Here is a 15,531-nt window from a genome sequence, read left to right as displayed (position 1 = left end):
GAGGATGGAGTGGATCCTTAGAAGAATGAAAAAGAGCAGCCAGCTTCAGAAGAGGTTTGAAAGCAGTGGAGAGGTATTTCTTTCAGTACTGGCTATATTTTCTGAAGTTCCCTGTTATAGGGATAGTAATAGCATTACTGTAGCTTGTATGTTGAGAGGGATATAAGGAGATGGGGAGGACAACTAGTTTGTTTATTATGTATGGTAATCCATTGAAGAGAAGTATCCAGCATAGATCGAAAAATTTGAAGAGATCAATGGCAGGAAGCATTTTTCATTAAGACCAAAGTATCAAAAAAGGGATATCATTAAACTGAATGCTAGGGATCCAAGAGCAGAACCTACAGCATGCTACTACTACTAGTTACTTTATTTTCTGGAACTCTTTCCCAATACACAAATTATATCATCCAGACTGCCATTCTGCTATCCATCTGACTACTCTTTTATCCATCCTCATCTCTCCAGTGTATACACTATTGTCATGTGATAATTTATCTGAAGAATACATGTGATAATCTTCATAATGCATAAGATTATCATCATATATGAATTCTCTTTATCCAGCGTAATTATCAGTTTTTCATAAAATGTAAGTTGATTGATTATCTATTTTTGGAAATCTATTCTAACTGTTGTAGAAAATCCTATCAGTCTAGTCCTCTTTTCTATTTCAAACCAGTATTTCCAGTACCTTAGATCCAAGAAAAATCCTAGGGAATTTTTTAGCTTTGTGGCCAGTAGGAGGAGAAATGACTGTGGAAGAATGACATTGTGCGATAAAAATGGGAATAGAGTGTCTGATGCAGCGGACATAGTAGAATTGTTCATTGACCACTTTATTGGAGTATTTCATCCTGGAGGAATCAATTGCAATACTAGAGGGATAGGTTCGAGGTTTAGTGGTGCAGGAGGCAAGTGTGTTCCACATACTGAGTACTCTGGATGTTAGTAAAGCAGTGGGACTGGATGGTATTTCACCACAAGTTTTGAGAGAATGTGCTAAGGAACTGACAGTGCCTTTGACCTGTCTTTTCAATGAAAGTCTGGCTGTGGGAAAGGTGCCCATGGAATGGAAGGAAGGTAAGATAGTGCCATTGCATAAGTGTGGTAGCAGACTGGAAGTGTCTAATTGGAGGCCAGTTTGTGTGTCATCAATAGTTAGTAAGATCTTGGAGAAAATAGTGAGGGACCGTATACAGCATTGGGAAGATGAGGGTAATGTTATCTGTGAGAGTCAACATGGATTTGTGAAGGGGTGCTCTTGTTTTAGCAATAAGCTAGCCTTTTATGATAAAGTTACAAGAGCACTAGATGAGGGAAGGGCATATACTGCCATTTTCCTAGACTTAGCAAAGGCATTTGACAGGGTGCCACATGATAAGCTAATATTCAAGTTGCAGCACATGGGGCTGGATGTCAGATTGGTCAACTGGATTCAGGATTGGCTGTCCGATAGGTATCGGAGAGTTGTGTATGGCGGAGCAATATCAAAGAGGCAGAAGGTTACAAGTGGAGTTCCACAGGGCTCGGTACTGGGGCCTATATTGTTTAACCTTTATATCAATGACATTGCCAGTGGATTGCAAGGGGATATTTGTTTGTTTGCGGATGATGCGAAGCTGGGAAGGATTATTAGTAATAGTGCAGATGTGGCAGCCCTGCAAGAGAATTTGAATAAGCTAGATAGATGGGCAAATGAATGGGAGAATCAATTTAATGCAGCAAAATGCAAGGTCTTGAGGTTTGGGACATATCGATGGGATGCTGCATACTCTATGGGAGGAGTTATACTTGAGAAAGTAGGGGAGACAAGAGATCTGGGGTTGATGATTGATAGAAACCTGAAATTGACAGGACATATTGCAAAGGTAGTGAAGGTAACGCAGAGGATTGTTGCAATGAGTGTGGTCTGATCAGAGTATCATTCTGTTGTATGACTCTGATCAGACCACACTTAGACTATTGTTCTCAGATCTGGTCCCCAGGATTTGAAGGGGATAAATTAACTGTGGAAAGGGTACAAAGGCGGATAAAAAAGATGATGTCAGGACTGTACAGTGTTAGTTATGAGGATCAGCTGAGAGAGTGTGGACTGCAGAGTTTGGTGGATAGAAGGAGAGGCGATATGATAGACTTTTAAACTGTTGAGAGGTGGTTACAGGGTTGACACTGGGGAGTTCCTTCGCTTGGTTGAACAGCAGGAAGGAGTCATGACAAGGGGCCATCCCTGGAAGTTACAAAAGGAAACTGTGAGAAAGAGGGTGTGGAGTGGTTTCTTTGCATGGAGGGCGGTTGAACCATGGAGTGGTGAAATCGAGAACGGTCAATGAGTTTAAGGAGTGGTATGATATACTTTGTATTTCCTAGGGGGGACCTCCCTCGATGAGTCTTGATAGACATGTTTCTTAGGAAGGACCTCACACGATGAGTCTTTTGACTCCATGGAAGCCTGAATAATAATAATTAACAATAATGGATATATACAGAATTGTCTGTGGTAGAGATTGCTATTCTCATACCATTTTGTGTAGTGATACTTCTTAGCAATCATTGCTATTACCAGACAATTATTAAACATTCTGGTCAAGGGCATAGTGAACTCATTTGCACATTTTGTCAAAAAAAATGTAATGCTCTCTCTTTCTTGAAACTTAATAACATTTAACCTGTTCAACACTTGATACATTCTCTGTCATGGTCGCTTTGCCCCCATCACCATTGACTAGGGTTATCATAATTATTCTTTCTCTTGCATGCCATATAGCAAACATCTTTTTTTATATCTGATCCACACATGAAAGGCCACAAGACCTATAGTACATTAGTGCCATGTGTGGGCAAGAGGCGGAGTCTGTTCACATTTTGCTTGAACAGCGGAAGGTTGTAGGGTTATCTTTGGGGAAGGCAGAGTGGGGAAGACTGTTCCAAGGACAGAAGTAGATGAAATGAAAGAGGAGGCAGTGAAGTTGGTTTGATGAGTTTCAAGATGGACTGTAAAAGGATGATGGTTAGCTGTGGCTCTTGTTTTAATGATTTTCAAGGAGAGTATAGGAATAATAGTCAATTCAGCAGAGCCCTGTCCATGAAAGTATCTGTAGAAGAGGCACAAGGCAGAAACTGAACATCTCTGAGAGAGAGGGATTGAAGCGGGTTTGTGTGAGAGAGGGATCATTAATTAACCAGATTGCCTTCCTCTGAATAGAATCGAGCAATCTTAGAGAGGTGCACAACTTCAAATATGGGAGCAATATTCCATGGTTGGGCAGATTTGGGCATTGTATCAAGTTAGAAGCTGTGAAGATGTAACGTAGCATTCTGTAGCCGCCAAGTTTTTTGGTGGCTACAGAAGCTAGAGTTAAAATATGGTTGTGCCAGGAAAGATCAAAGGTGCAGGTCAGTCCAAGAAGAAAAATCTGTCGTGTTTGGATATCCAGTATTACTTGAAGTTAAAGGGGAAGGATGCAAGCTCTTTCTTGCTAGAGATCGGGCAGAACTGAATTTTTGTGGCATTGAAGCTTACAAGGTTGTCATTGCCCCACTGGGATATAACTAGGAGATGTGAGTTCAAATCCCTGGTCATGGTAGATCTTGAGGATTCTAATACTTCAGCACTACAAGGTTTGGCAGGTGAAAAGGAGGATTGGAGTGTACTGGTATCAGCAAAGTTATGGATAGGATTGGAAGGAGAGCAGGTCATTTATATACAAGGAGAAGAGAGTTGGTGAAAGAACAGAACCCTGGGGTACTCCTGCAATGATGGGAAAATCTGAGAAGAGTAAACCCTCAACCATGACATGTAGTGAGAAACCAGTGGGAAAGTTTCTCGATCCAGTTGCAGAGTGAGGAAAGCAGACTGTAGAATGGCAGTTTGGTGAGTAGGCCCCTGTGCCAAACCCAATCAAATGCTTTTGAAATGTCAAGGGCAACCATGGGAGTTTCTCCAAATTTCTCCATGGCCTAAGTCCATAGGTGGGTGGTGAAAGCAAGAAGAACAGCAGTTGATTGCGTGTGACAGAATCCATACTGCTGGTCACTGATTAGTTGATATGTTTCTAGGTGGTTCACACATTGGTTGTTGAGAACAGAAATGAGAACAGTTGGAAGGTAGTTTGTTGGTTGACTTTTATCACCTTTCTTTGGGATTGGCTGGATGCGGGCATGTTTCCATTTTGTAGGGTAGATGCCAGTTGAATGGAATAGATTAAAGAGATGATACACGATAGGTGTTAGTTCTGGGGCACAATTTTTTAATACAATAGGTGGAATACCATCAGGACCAGATACCTTGTTTGTATTCACATCATTCAGAAATCTTTGGATTTGGATTTCTTTATGTCAGAAGAATATGGAAGCTATGAAGGGAGCTGTTTTTTTATGGAGGGAACTTTGCCCAGGTCATCAATGCAGGAATTGGGAGAAGAGTGATGCCAGTAAGTTGGCCTTATCTTTTGGTGAGGTGACTACAGTACCATTGGGATGTGAGAGTGGTGGAAACCTGGGTGGGCAAAAGTTGCACCCAATAGCCTTGGCAAGGGACCAGAAGTAGTAACTGCCATTTGGGCAGGAGGCAAGTTTGCAGCATTTGACCCTTTCAAAGTCTGATTTGGACTTGGTGATGATTCTTTACCAACTGTTGTGGGGTGCAGTATAGGCAGAGAGGGCAGCTGGAGTTTTGGTCTTAAGCCAATAGTGGTAAGCAGGGCTTTTCTCTTTTACAGTATTGGTGCACTTTTTTGAGAACGAAGGCTTGGATGGGGAGCTGAGAATTTGGAGTGGAATAAGGGATGAAAGCCTTAATTCCTGTGAGGATGATTTTTATTATTTGGTCTGAGCAGATATTTGGATCAGTAGAACTGAAGCAGTAGTTGGACCATGGGAAGGAGGAATAGAAGTTATGGAGGTCCACCCAGTTTGGCACCCTTGTAGTGCCAAAGGACACAAGTCTGTGAACTGGTGGGTGAAGGTTGTTCTGTGACAAAAGAGACTTGTATGAGGTTGTCAGAGTTTCCAAGAGAATTGACAACCACAGTATACCTCGTTAGGAAGAAGTCAAGTGTGTTGGCAAATTACAGGGGGCTGCAGGTATTCTGGTAGGAAAATTGATGATCTGAGATATGTGATTGCTGATGGTGAATACCTCAGTATCCCTGAGAAAATCAGTGAAACTGAAGGAGGGTAGCCAATATGAGTTGTGGACACTGAAGTCCCCAAGAAGGATGAGCCTCACTATTGGGGTATTTAAACTGCAGAAAGTCGAGCTTTAGGGAGAGAAAGTTGAAGAGGTCAGAGTGTTGACAGAGTTTGGAGAGTGATAGAGGGAGCATATGAAAAGGGCTGGTTGATTTGGTAGAGAAATTTTGAGCCATATCAGATCACACAATGGAGATTCAAGGATTTGCAGTCTCCAGCATGGTATGTTTCTGACAAATGCACAAGTGCACCCTTGTGGTAGAAAGCTGTGTAGTTTGGGCAGTTGAGGTGTAAAATAGCTGTTGGGGTTGCTAGTTCGGGTTCTGAAAGGAATAATAGTTCTGGTTTAGATGACTGTAGGTGGTGGTGCACATCATTCATATGAAAACTATTTTTTAGTAAGAATTAGTGTTGGTGGGTTGTTTAGTTTCTTTTGTCTTTTATGATTCTTTTTTTTTAATGTTTTTTACATTTTTTATTTTATATTTTAACTATTTTGTGTGGGAGAATTTTTGAGATCCACAGTAGAAACTCATTTCTTTCAGTTGTGGTTTATTATATTTTGGTGAGGAAAAGATAAAAAGGAAGTGGGGAATGCAGTGAGAGGTGATAGACTCACAAACATATCACCCACACAGAGGGGAGTCATTCTCTTGTCCATGCATGGCCTTCATAGTTCCCCATGCAGCCACAGTATTTGGTCTTCCTCCAGTCACGAACTGGCAAAATATGTGGTTGCAGGATTTTTTGCTAGCTGATCGAGACGCCTCCAGGTTCATTAGTACCTGGTTCAGTCTTGTGTACTAACCAGTGTCCAGTGTGCAGAACCATTTTGCTGCTGCACTCTCGAATGGGAAAAGGTTTGGGGCCCTACAGTGAGATTGGTATGCCACTGAGGGCATCACTATCACTTCATGTGGGAAGAGTGGCGGGAAACAGAAACTGGATGGTGACCAAACTTAGCTACAACTACTTTAGGTCTTTAATAAGCAAGGTGGTGGTATTTCGCTGGGTGATGAAAGACATCTCTCGCCTAGAGGTCTAGTTGGCATTTCCTCCAACTAGGGAAGATATACATTTGTGACGGTAATGCTTGCCAAGTTCGCCAAAGTCTCATTTGTGGAAACAGGCTATATCGCTGGAAGTTGGGGATGACTTGACTGTGAAATTTAATGCACAACTCAATTCACAATATATTGTGCTTCGACAGCCTTTAGTAGCCCACATAATATAATGCAATATGCAAGAGGACATCCCTGATTTAGAAATATTCACAGTCTGAAATCCTATGCTCCCAGTGTTGTAGAACTAAAGATGGTATCATGTATAATTTTCTTAAAACACAAAATTAGTAACAGGAATTCAAATTTTCTATTATGTATTAATGGATTTATTTATTTATTTATTTTTTAAAGGAATTTAGTAGTCCATGCAATGTAATGCAATTTAGAAATATTCACGGTCTAAAATCCAGTGCTCCAAGTGTTGTAGAACTGAAGATGGTATCATGTATAATTTTCTTAAAACACAAAATTAGTAAGAGGAGTTCAAATTTCCTATTATGTATTAATGTATTTTTTTTATTTATTTATTTATTTTTTATTTTTATTTTTTAGGAACTGTTCAACTGACAGAGTTGAAGTTGAAGCCAGAAGCTTTGGTGAGTTTGGCAATAGATCATTTAATTTTATTATGATTAAGATAAAATTTTTAATTTCTTAAATTATAAAGGTGTGCCCTCAGAGATAGTAATATGTGAAAAAGTAACATCATTATTTGCTAACTTCCTATTGAAAAATTTCCTTCAAATTAATTGTTATCTGTCAAGATTCTAATATTATCAGATCTCATATTTCTGTCTTCTAAGGTACTTTTTCTCTAGATATTTTTCATGCCATCCTGGCAAAGAACACTTGTTTTGATAATCTTTTCTACTTAGCAGTATAGGCCAAAGAGAATACCAAAGTTTTGGTATGTTGCAAGTAAAAGGAAGAATGTTTATGGCAGAATGATATTAATGAATGTTGATTTTAGGGAAGTAACTGAATCAGGCAATATAGTAGAATTATGAAGTGATCACTTTGCAAGAGTATATCATCCAGGTGGAGATGTTGCATTAACAAGAAGCAAAAAGGATTATATGAAAACTGAGGTAAATGAACTGGTGGTACATAGCAAAATACAGAACATTGATGTGAATACAGCTATGGGATTAGATGGTATACCAGCTCGAGTTTCATGAGAAGGTGCTAGGGAATTGGCAGTGCCTTTGACCACATTTAAGATAAGTCTCGGTTCTGGGTTAAGGATTTGCATTCATTTGAATTTTTTCTTTAAATTTTTGTATAATGTAAAGAACAGGTACCTTTTCAATCAGTTTGGTGTAGGGTGTTACAAGCATGATTTAAGAAGCCTGCTTTACCAAAATTGTTACATTTAATGTTTTTTACGGATTGAGTTGTGCATTAAATTTCACCAATATAAGGTAGGTTACAGGTGCAATGGATTTATTACACCCCAGGGTTGTTTTCTTAATTTTGTAGATGTTTAAAAGTAACATTAAGGTTGTAATGGCATTTTAATCTATATTATTTGTACTTTTAGGTGTAGTTTTATGAAGAATGACTATGAAAGGACTCTAAGCATAATTTCATTATGCACATTAAAATGTCATGTTGCTGTTGCATACTTTCTCATGGGTAGTAGGACTCAGCAGATCATCCTATCCTTACTGTTTGAGTATCTGATGGGCATATGACATTTCCAGAGAAACCAATTCTGTATAGAAAGGAAAATATTTCCCCCCCTCCTTTCTGGTTATATAAGTAACTGAGAATTATGAGAAATTCTATATTTGTTTGTATTTTAAAATTTTTCAAGGTGTAGGTAATTTTATTTCAACCTGCATTAATCAGATATGAATCTTATTATGTCTTTGCCTTCTCTAGTTTTGTTGTACTATCTTTTATTGTTTCTTTCTTTTCTTTACCTCTATTTTTAGTTTTATATCTTAAGGTTACTTGTACCAGAAGTTAGCTTCGGACAAATTTATTTATTTTAGATCGACTGCTCCAGCTGGTAACTAGTTCCTGATACTTAAGCTTGCTCTGCTAACTATCTCGACAATATTATTTAGCATTGGGAACACGTGGTGTGCAGTCGTGGCTCCCATCTTTATCTTACATCAAATGTCTCCCACCACTTACACAGGTTTGAACTTTTATAAGTGGTAAGTCAGTCTCAAACAACAGAATGTACAAACTTTGATTTAAAATAATGCATTTTAATACAACTAAAAATCATATACAGGAAATCATGTAATAATAATATAAAAGAAATAAGTTCATGCACAAATGCTCACGCAACTACAATAAGCTCACTCAATCCCTCTCACATACTTCTTAATATGCAGGCTCATACAATTATATTCCAGGAGCATCAGTTAATCAATCTTATTTCCGTGGTTTGTGTTAAGATTAAATGATACTCCAGTGGTTATGCAAGCTTTGGCAATACAAAGTTAATTAGATTACACATGATATGTTCACTTAATTTTATCAATTACTATTTTTGCAAAAAAAAAAAAAAAAACTCCTTGCTATAAATCTTATACAAGTCACAGGCTTAATGTACAGAGTAGTGCCTTTACTCGTTGTATTTCATATAATAAATCATCTCTTAACTATCGCACTATAGCTTCACTCGTACACAGAATTACAAATTACAACAGGAATGTTCTATCAAGACGTTCAGTCCAAAAACAGATCTTCTAGTTGGGTCGAGCAGGGTTATGCTTAAAGTTCTCCTCCTTTTTGCTCTTTGGTTTTACAGCACTTGATATATATATATATATATATATATATATATAGGGTAAAAGATATGCACCTTACTGGCTATTTTCCTTAGCGAAATGGTTCCTTTGTTTTAGATCTGGTCCTATCTTGGATGTGGCAAGATTTCCTTGTTGCTCCGCTGTCTATCTCTATTCATTCTTTTCGAAGTGTGGTTCCTTCGCTATCATCACATTGGCGGCAAACTCACCGATGGCCCTATCTGCTGGTTCCCTGTTGTTTAGTTGGACATCCTGAACACATTGGGTCCCACAGCAACGTGGAAGGTTGCTGGACACCGGCAACAAGCTTCCTCAGCCCTCACGGATTTCGAACTGGAACACAGAAAAATGCAGAAACAAGAAGCGTTTGAAGTGCGTGGCGCTCCTTATATCTCAGTGGTGAGTGTCCTCACTCTCTGTCTACATCACTCACTCAGCCGTCTTTGATTTGTCAGATAACGATGAGGTCATGTCCTTTTCTCGGCGGCCTTCTCGACAGAACTGTTACTGCAGGGGTTACCGGATGATGTTTCGGGTTTTCTGCTGTGTCATGGACTATTGCGTAGTGATCAGACCTTCTGCTGATTGGTTAACATAATTTTCCCTGTATTGAGTATGATTCTAAAACAGTATTTGGATTACACTACAAGAATATTATCGATTAAGTTAATATACCTTTCAATTACAAGTTATTTATTACCTCTCTGCCTCTGCTCTTGAGAGTTTAAGCATGTCTTTATGTTACAATACTATATTCTCATGTTGTGTCTGAAACAAATGGCTGACTTATAGTGGGCCAGTTATTTCTGACACAACAATCTATTTGCATATGATTGATGCATCTGTGGGAAAGAATAACAATGAATATAAACGGATTTGTAACACAGAAACAATATTTCATTTTGCAGTTGTGGTATTATATTATGGATGATTGAATAAATTAGTTTTGAAAAAATTACGTGTTGTCCTTATGAACTTAATTAAACGTGTGTGGGTGGACTTGTGAATATCCCTTTTTCCCACACAGACACACCACCACTGCACTGAACAGATACAAGCAAAAGAATGTAAAAGTTTTACTGTAGCAGGAAATTCCATAAAATACTCAAAAATTCTATTTGAAAATAATGGATAAAGGAATTTTTTTCTAAGAATTTTCAATGATCTTACATTTGCTTCTTCTATTCTTTAACCTCATGAAAAAAAAGATTTTAGTTTTTGAGATAATTTCCAAGAAAAGCATGGCTAATCCTAAAAGGTTTGAAAGACTTAACTTGTTTTTGGAATAATGATCACCTAAGGTAAAGATGAAATAAAATATTGAAGCTTTTTGCAACCTGGTGATGTATCAGATACTTTATTTGAGACTAAAATATTGTGAGAAATGACGTATTACAGGATTTTGAATTTTCCACCTTAAATAATATATATATATATATATATGGCTTATTTTTGATGACTGAAGTGGAATGAAATAAGAATGGAAATGATCCATTATGTAAATAGTAATATTCAGCACCAGTATAAAAATAATTACAAGTTCCATGAGTTGATATTATAATTCAAATACATGCCCCTAAATTCTCGAAACATTTTGATATTGAAAATATCCTTTCATCTTTCCTGTGTTTTCACTTTGGATTTCCATTATTTCATTTTAATGTTTTTGATTTAATTCTTTCCAGTAAAATTTTAATAGTAATTTTGTTAGGTGGCTCCTTAAGCTGATTAGCCTTCAATCTTTACTTCAGTTCCACCTTTTTTTTTTTGAGATGTTCGTAAAGTTGAAATTGCAAAGCTTTTTGGAGACATATCTGCTTTCACATCTGTAGCTATGTAATTTTCTTAGCTCTTCCATTCGACTTTCATCTAGGTGACATTCATACAGATGTGCTAGGGCTTTTATCATTTCTGTATGAATGCATCTTAACTTAGTGACTTTCCTGTTTTAATTACACCATATCTTTTCTTTTAGTATTGGAGAACCATCTTCAAGACAGTTAGTGTCTGATATATTTCTTTTCTCCTCATCACTGAAAAGATTTGATATTCTATCTGCCTTTTCTTAATTTTCTTCAGTTTAATATAACATTTTATCTCATTATCCTAGATTGAAAAGTTCCACAAATCATTCATTTTTTATAGAACACACGAACATAGGTCGTGTGTTCTATTTCCTTTCATTTTTTGTTAAGCAAAGTTTCTCTGGCCTTTTGGCATGCTTTTGATATTATTGAATGGAAATGGTTGTCAGAGTTGGTTGTGAGCACTTTGTCTGCTAATGGGTTAAAGGAAGGTATGATATATATTGTGTGGATAGTTTGTGATTCCTGCAATGAGTCTTTGGGCTCCATGGAGATGCTGTACAACAATAATAATAATAATAATTTTGTTTAAGAGCCTTATTACATGAAAACTAGAGTCCTGTTATTTGTTTTGTTGGAAATCACTAAGAGATAAATTAAACTAGATATTACTTACAGATAAATTAGAACAAAAACGGTAATGATGTTATTGTTCAATAAGAGCTAAAATTATTTCTTAGTGACCTAAACTGAAGATTTGTGAGAACTCAAATGAAGTTATGTGAGCTAAATGTGTGCCATCCATATTCTTTGGATTTTTATGCCAGCGTTATTGTTTAGATTGGTTGGTTGATCAAAATTTCACAGTCTTCCTTATGTCTTGCTAGGGAGCCTCCATAGTTTAGTTGATATTATTGATGCCCTTTGGTTGGAAATCTGGTGTTTGAATCACTTTATAAAGGTTCTTCACCTTTATAAAGTTTTTCATCTGAAGGTGAAGTAGGCAGTCTCATAATGGAGGTGACAGGATTCCTCATCCATACTGAAAACCAGACAAATGAATACAAGCAAATTAACAGGCATAATAATGCTGGCCTTGTGTCTTGATTACTCCAGCCATAATTCCAAATAACAACAGCAGCATTTTCTTCATGTCTTCTTTTGCTGAACAAATTTAATATACTTTCATTGATCCATAATTTTCTTCTGTTATGAGTTTTTTTGAAGACACAATGATTGGCTGCATCTTTATCAATCACACCTTGAAATATTTTAGGGAGATTGTTCATTGGGTGGGTGAGTGTCGAGCAAGAGTAGAATGTTTGGAGAGAGGAATAGAGTTGCTAAGAGAAGAGGCAGAAGGTAAGAAAAGTGAGCTGAGAAGTGTGAAGGAAGAGATTTGAAGGAGGGAAAGTAAGTGATTCAAGACAAACAAGAGTAAGAGTAAGATAGAGAGAGATTATGAGAACCAGAGGAAGAGAAGAAATAAGAAGAAAGCAGGATAGCACAGGAGCAAGGAATAGAGAGATGAGAGGAAGGCAGGTAAGTGAAAGAGTAATGACAGAGTGTTGGTGGAGGGAGGGAGAGGGGGATGAATGAAGGTTAGCAACGAATGAATGAAGCAGTGAGGGATGCGATGTATGGAGATTCAGTAGCACATGGAGTGCAAGATAGAATGCTAGAGAAATGCATGTCTAGAGGAATGATGGAGAGTGTGATTATGTGTGATTATTAAGTGAAGTTGAAAATGCGAATGAAATGATAGTGATGGTGGATATGAATAACCTGAGAAGCAGTGTGAATCCAGTTGCAAACGATCTGATTTTAATGCTAGTCATTGTACAGCGGATGAGTGTGAGAGGAAAGATAGTGTACTCAGATATGATAACGCAGAGTTAAGTAGAAGAACATCAGTAATGAATGTCATGATAGCAAGAATGTGTTGAAAGAGCACCATGGATTATGTGGATGCCTAGAGTTCATTTGAGAACAGACGAGATCTGTATGTATTGGGATGCACTACTTTTGAATAAGGAAGGAAATGGGGATAGGAGAGGGAAACTACAGTTGGCAGGGTGGATGATTGCAAGTGGTAAGTTGAGTCCTCTCAGTGTGCAGAATTTGGAAGGACATGACACTAATAGTTTTGAAAGTGTGGTGTTGAGGTAGAGGTGGATAGGAGAAGATATTTAGTAAGATATTGTTATAGGCCAGGAAAAACAGAGGGTGATGAGCCGGAAATGTTTAGGCAGATCAATTTGGCGAGTGCAAAGTGAGAGTGATTATTATGGGAGATTTTAACTATAGAAGTATAAATTTGGAAGAAGGGAATAAAATTTCTGGAATTTTGTGAGGGATAAATGTTTTTGGCAACATGTGTGTGATAGAAGGAACATGAGATTCAAGAGTTCAGGATTTGTTCCTGGCATAGGATCTGATTTTAAGTGAGCTGTCATTCCTTTATAAAAAGGTATTCCTGTATAAAATTCAATAAAAATACAAAATCATAAAATTAATTGAAAAATAGGAAAAAATCCTCTGACTCTTCATAGTATTAATGCAGTATAGACTTATAAGCTTTTTCGAGTTTGTGTCACATAAAAAAAAACACATGATTTCTGCAATACTAAAAAGTACTTTGACCCACATAGATAAGACTGGTGATTTCATTGTATAATGCCCTGAGCAGACCACATCTGGTTGATAGTGTCCATATCTGGTCTAGGCTTTGAAGAGGATGAAGTAACCTTGGAAATAAAGCTACAGAGGTAGATAACAGAATCCGTGTGTTAAGGCTTAAGTGCTGAGAGGACATCATATTGGAGGTTTAATGGAATATTTCACATCAGAAGACAGAAAATCAGAAGCTCATCAAAAAAATAGCCAGGTCTTAAAAAAAATTACAACTTCTACACAGCTTTTAAGTCCCACCGGAAACTTGCTACCCTTATCTTTTACCAAAGATCAGCTCCCTGCTATCTCAGTGCCTGGAGCATATAAAGTATCCTGTTACTGCAGGTTGGCTTACTTCAGACAGACAGGTAGATCAGCTACCATCTGTTTATAAGAACACAAATCGTACATTGGCAATCACGACTATGGTCAATCTGACCTTACTGACCATGTATTGAATAAAATCCACAGGGGCATGGTGGTTTTCTTCCAGGAGATCCTGGATACTTCCAGGATCTCCTGGAAGAAAACCACCATGCTCCACCATAGTAAATTTAAAAAGGAAAGACTGTTTTTAGAATCTGCAGTGGCACTTTGAAATCAACTGAATTTAAATAAATATGGATGCATAAAACTTCCCAAAATTTAGGAAACAATAATTGTCAGAGGTCCCACTTTACATCCTAGGCAACTTACAAATGCCCATAGAGAGCACACCACCTCTATATATAGGAATCCTTTCTTTCTTAATAATCTGTATATAGGACTTTAGAGTCACCCACATGCTTCATTTAGTATTGTGTTGTCTTTGTGTGTGTGTGTTACAAGAGTTATTTGTAATCCCTGAAGATGTCTTGGTGATTGAGATGAAATAATGGAAGCATTAAAATTAGTTTTCAGTCTTTTTCTAGTGCTGTAAATATGCCATTAAACTTCCAACATGAGGTAGATTACAGGAATGATATCATTACTGCACAAGTTGGTCATGAAGACAGATTGAACTCATGTAAACTGCAGAATTTGGTGGAGAGAAAACAAAAGTTTGAGATGACTGAGACAACTGCTGAAAGATGTTTACAGGATTTACACTGAGGAGGTTTTTCATGTAGTGGAAAACATTTGGATTTGAAAGGGACAAGGGACTATTCCTGAAAGTTGCATGCAGAAGTGGTGAATAAGAGAGAGTGAGAAATGGCTTTTGTGCATGGATTATGGTTGGACCATGAAATGCATTATCTGACAGGATAGTGAATGGGTTTAAGGGGTAATCTGGTGTGACAAACTTTGTGTTGTCTAAGGTGAGCCTGCTTTGATGAGTTGTGACTTGATGGAGGTCTGGAATAATGATAATACTAATTTTTTTGAAACCAGTACAAAGTTTACATATGTATAAAACCAGTTGTAACATACATAGTGCTTATAAAATTACACGTGCTTATGTTAACTTGCTGTGTTTTGGTCTGCTCTTTTGTGTGGATTCAGCTGTGGCAGTGCAAGCCAAGGGACTTTGGACCAGGCTACAAACCATCTAGAAGATTCTTTATATTGGCCATGAACTACACTTTTATAATCATTATCTTAATGTATCCCATGTAGTGTTTGAGGAAATGTGTTGTCAAAAAATTGTGGCACTCTTTTTTGATTAAGTGTATGAATTAAATTAGTATATATATTCTGATATAAATTTTTGTAAGATTAAACATTTATGAACAAATTAAAGTACTGAAATATCTTCTTTTGTATTTTAGTATGAGTTAGACTTGCCAATTGAAGTAAAAGCTGGTTGTGTAGGTAAGTATAAAACAATTTTTTTAAATTAAAATATGTGATGAGTGATGTTCACTATTTTTTCCTATCCACTTCATTCCTCAGTGGTATAAATATCTAATTTATCATAAAGGGAATGTAGTTTTTGATTAATCAGGAATTATAATCCCTCTTGAGGAAAATTTGTATAATTGCTTATGTTATTAAGTTCTTATTCAGCAATTTTCTTATCATTCATAACTCTCTTGGCACAGAACATTT

General features: G+C 37.2%; 1 protein-coding gene across 10 annotated transcripts in view; it reads left to right on the top strand.

The window, feature by feature from the left end:
- The window catches only part of LOC150104358 (intermembrane lipid transfer protein VPS13A-like), a 2,072,875-nt gene that overhangs the window by 420,135 nt on the left and 1,637,209 nt on the right, over nt 1-15,531 (top strand). For all 10 annotated transcript variants that reach the window (XM_090396324.1, XM_090396319.1, XM_090396320.1 and 7 more), the window contains 2 exons: nt 6,810-6,853; nt 15,252-15,294. In XM_090396324.1, the coding sequence (XP_090252450.1) occupies nt 6,810-6,853; nt 15,252-15,294 (87 nt within the window). The remainder of the gene's footprint in view (nt 1-6,809; nt 6,854-15,251; nt 15,295-15,531) is intronic.

The sequence above is a fragment of the Typopeltis vanoorti genome, chromosome 8, assembly GCF_054136105.1.
Source record: "Typopeltis vanoorti isolate ZY-2024b chromosome 8, IOZ_Tvanoo_1.0, whole genome shotgun sequence".
NCBI lineage: Eukaryota > Metazoa > Arthropoda > Arachnida > Uropygi > Thelyphonidae > Typopeltis > Typopeltis vanoorti.
This window is presented reverse-complemented; position numbering and strand designations above follow the sequence as displayed.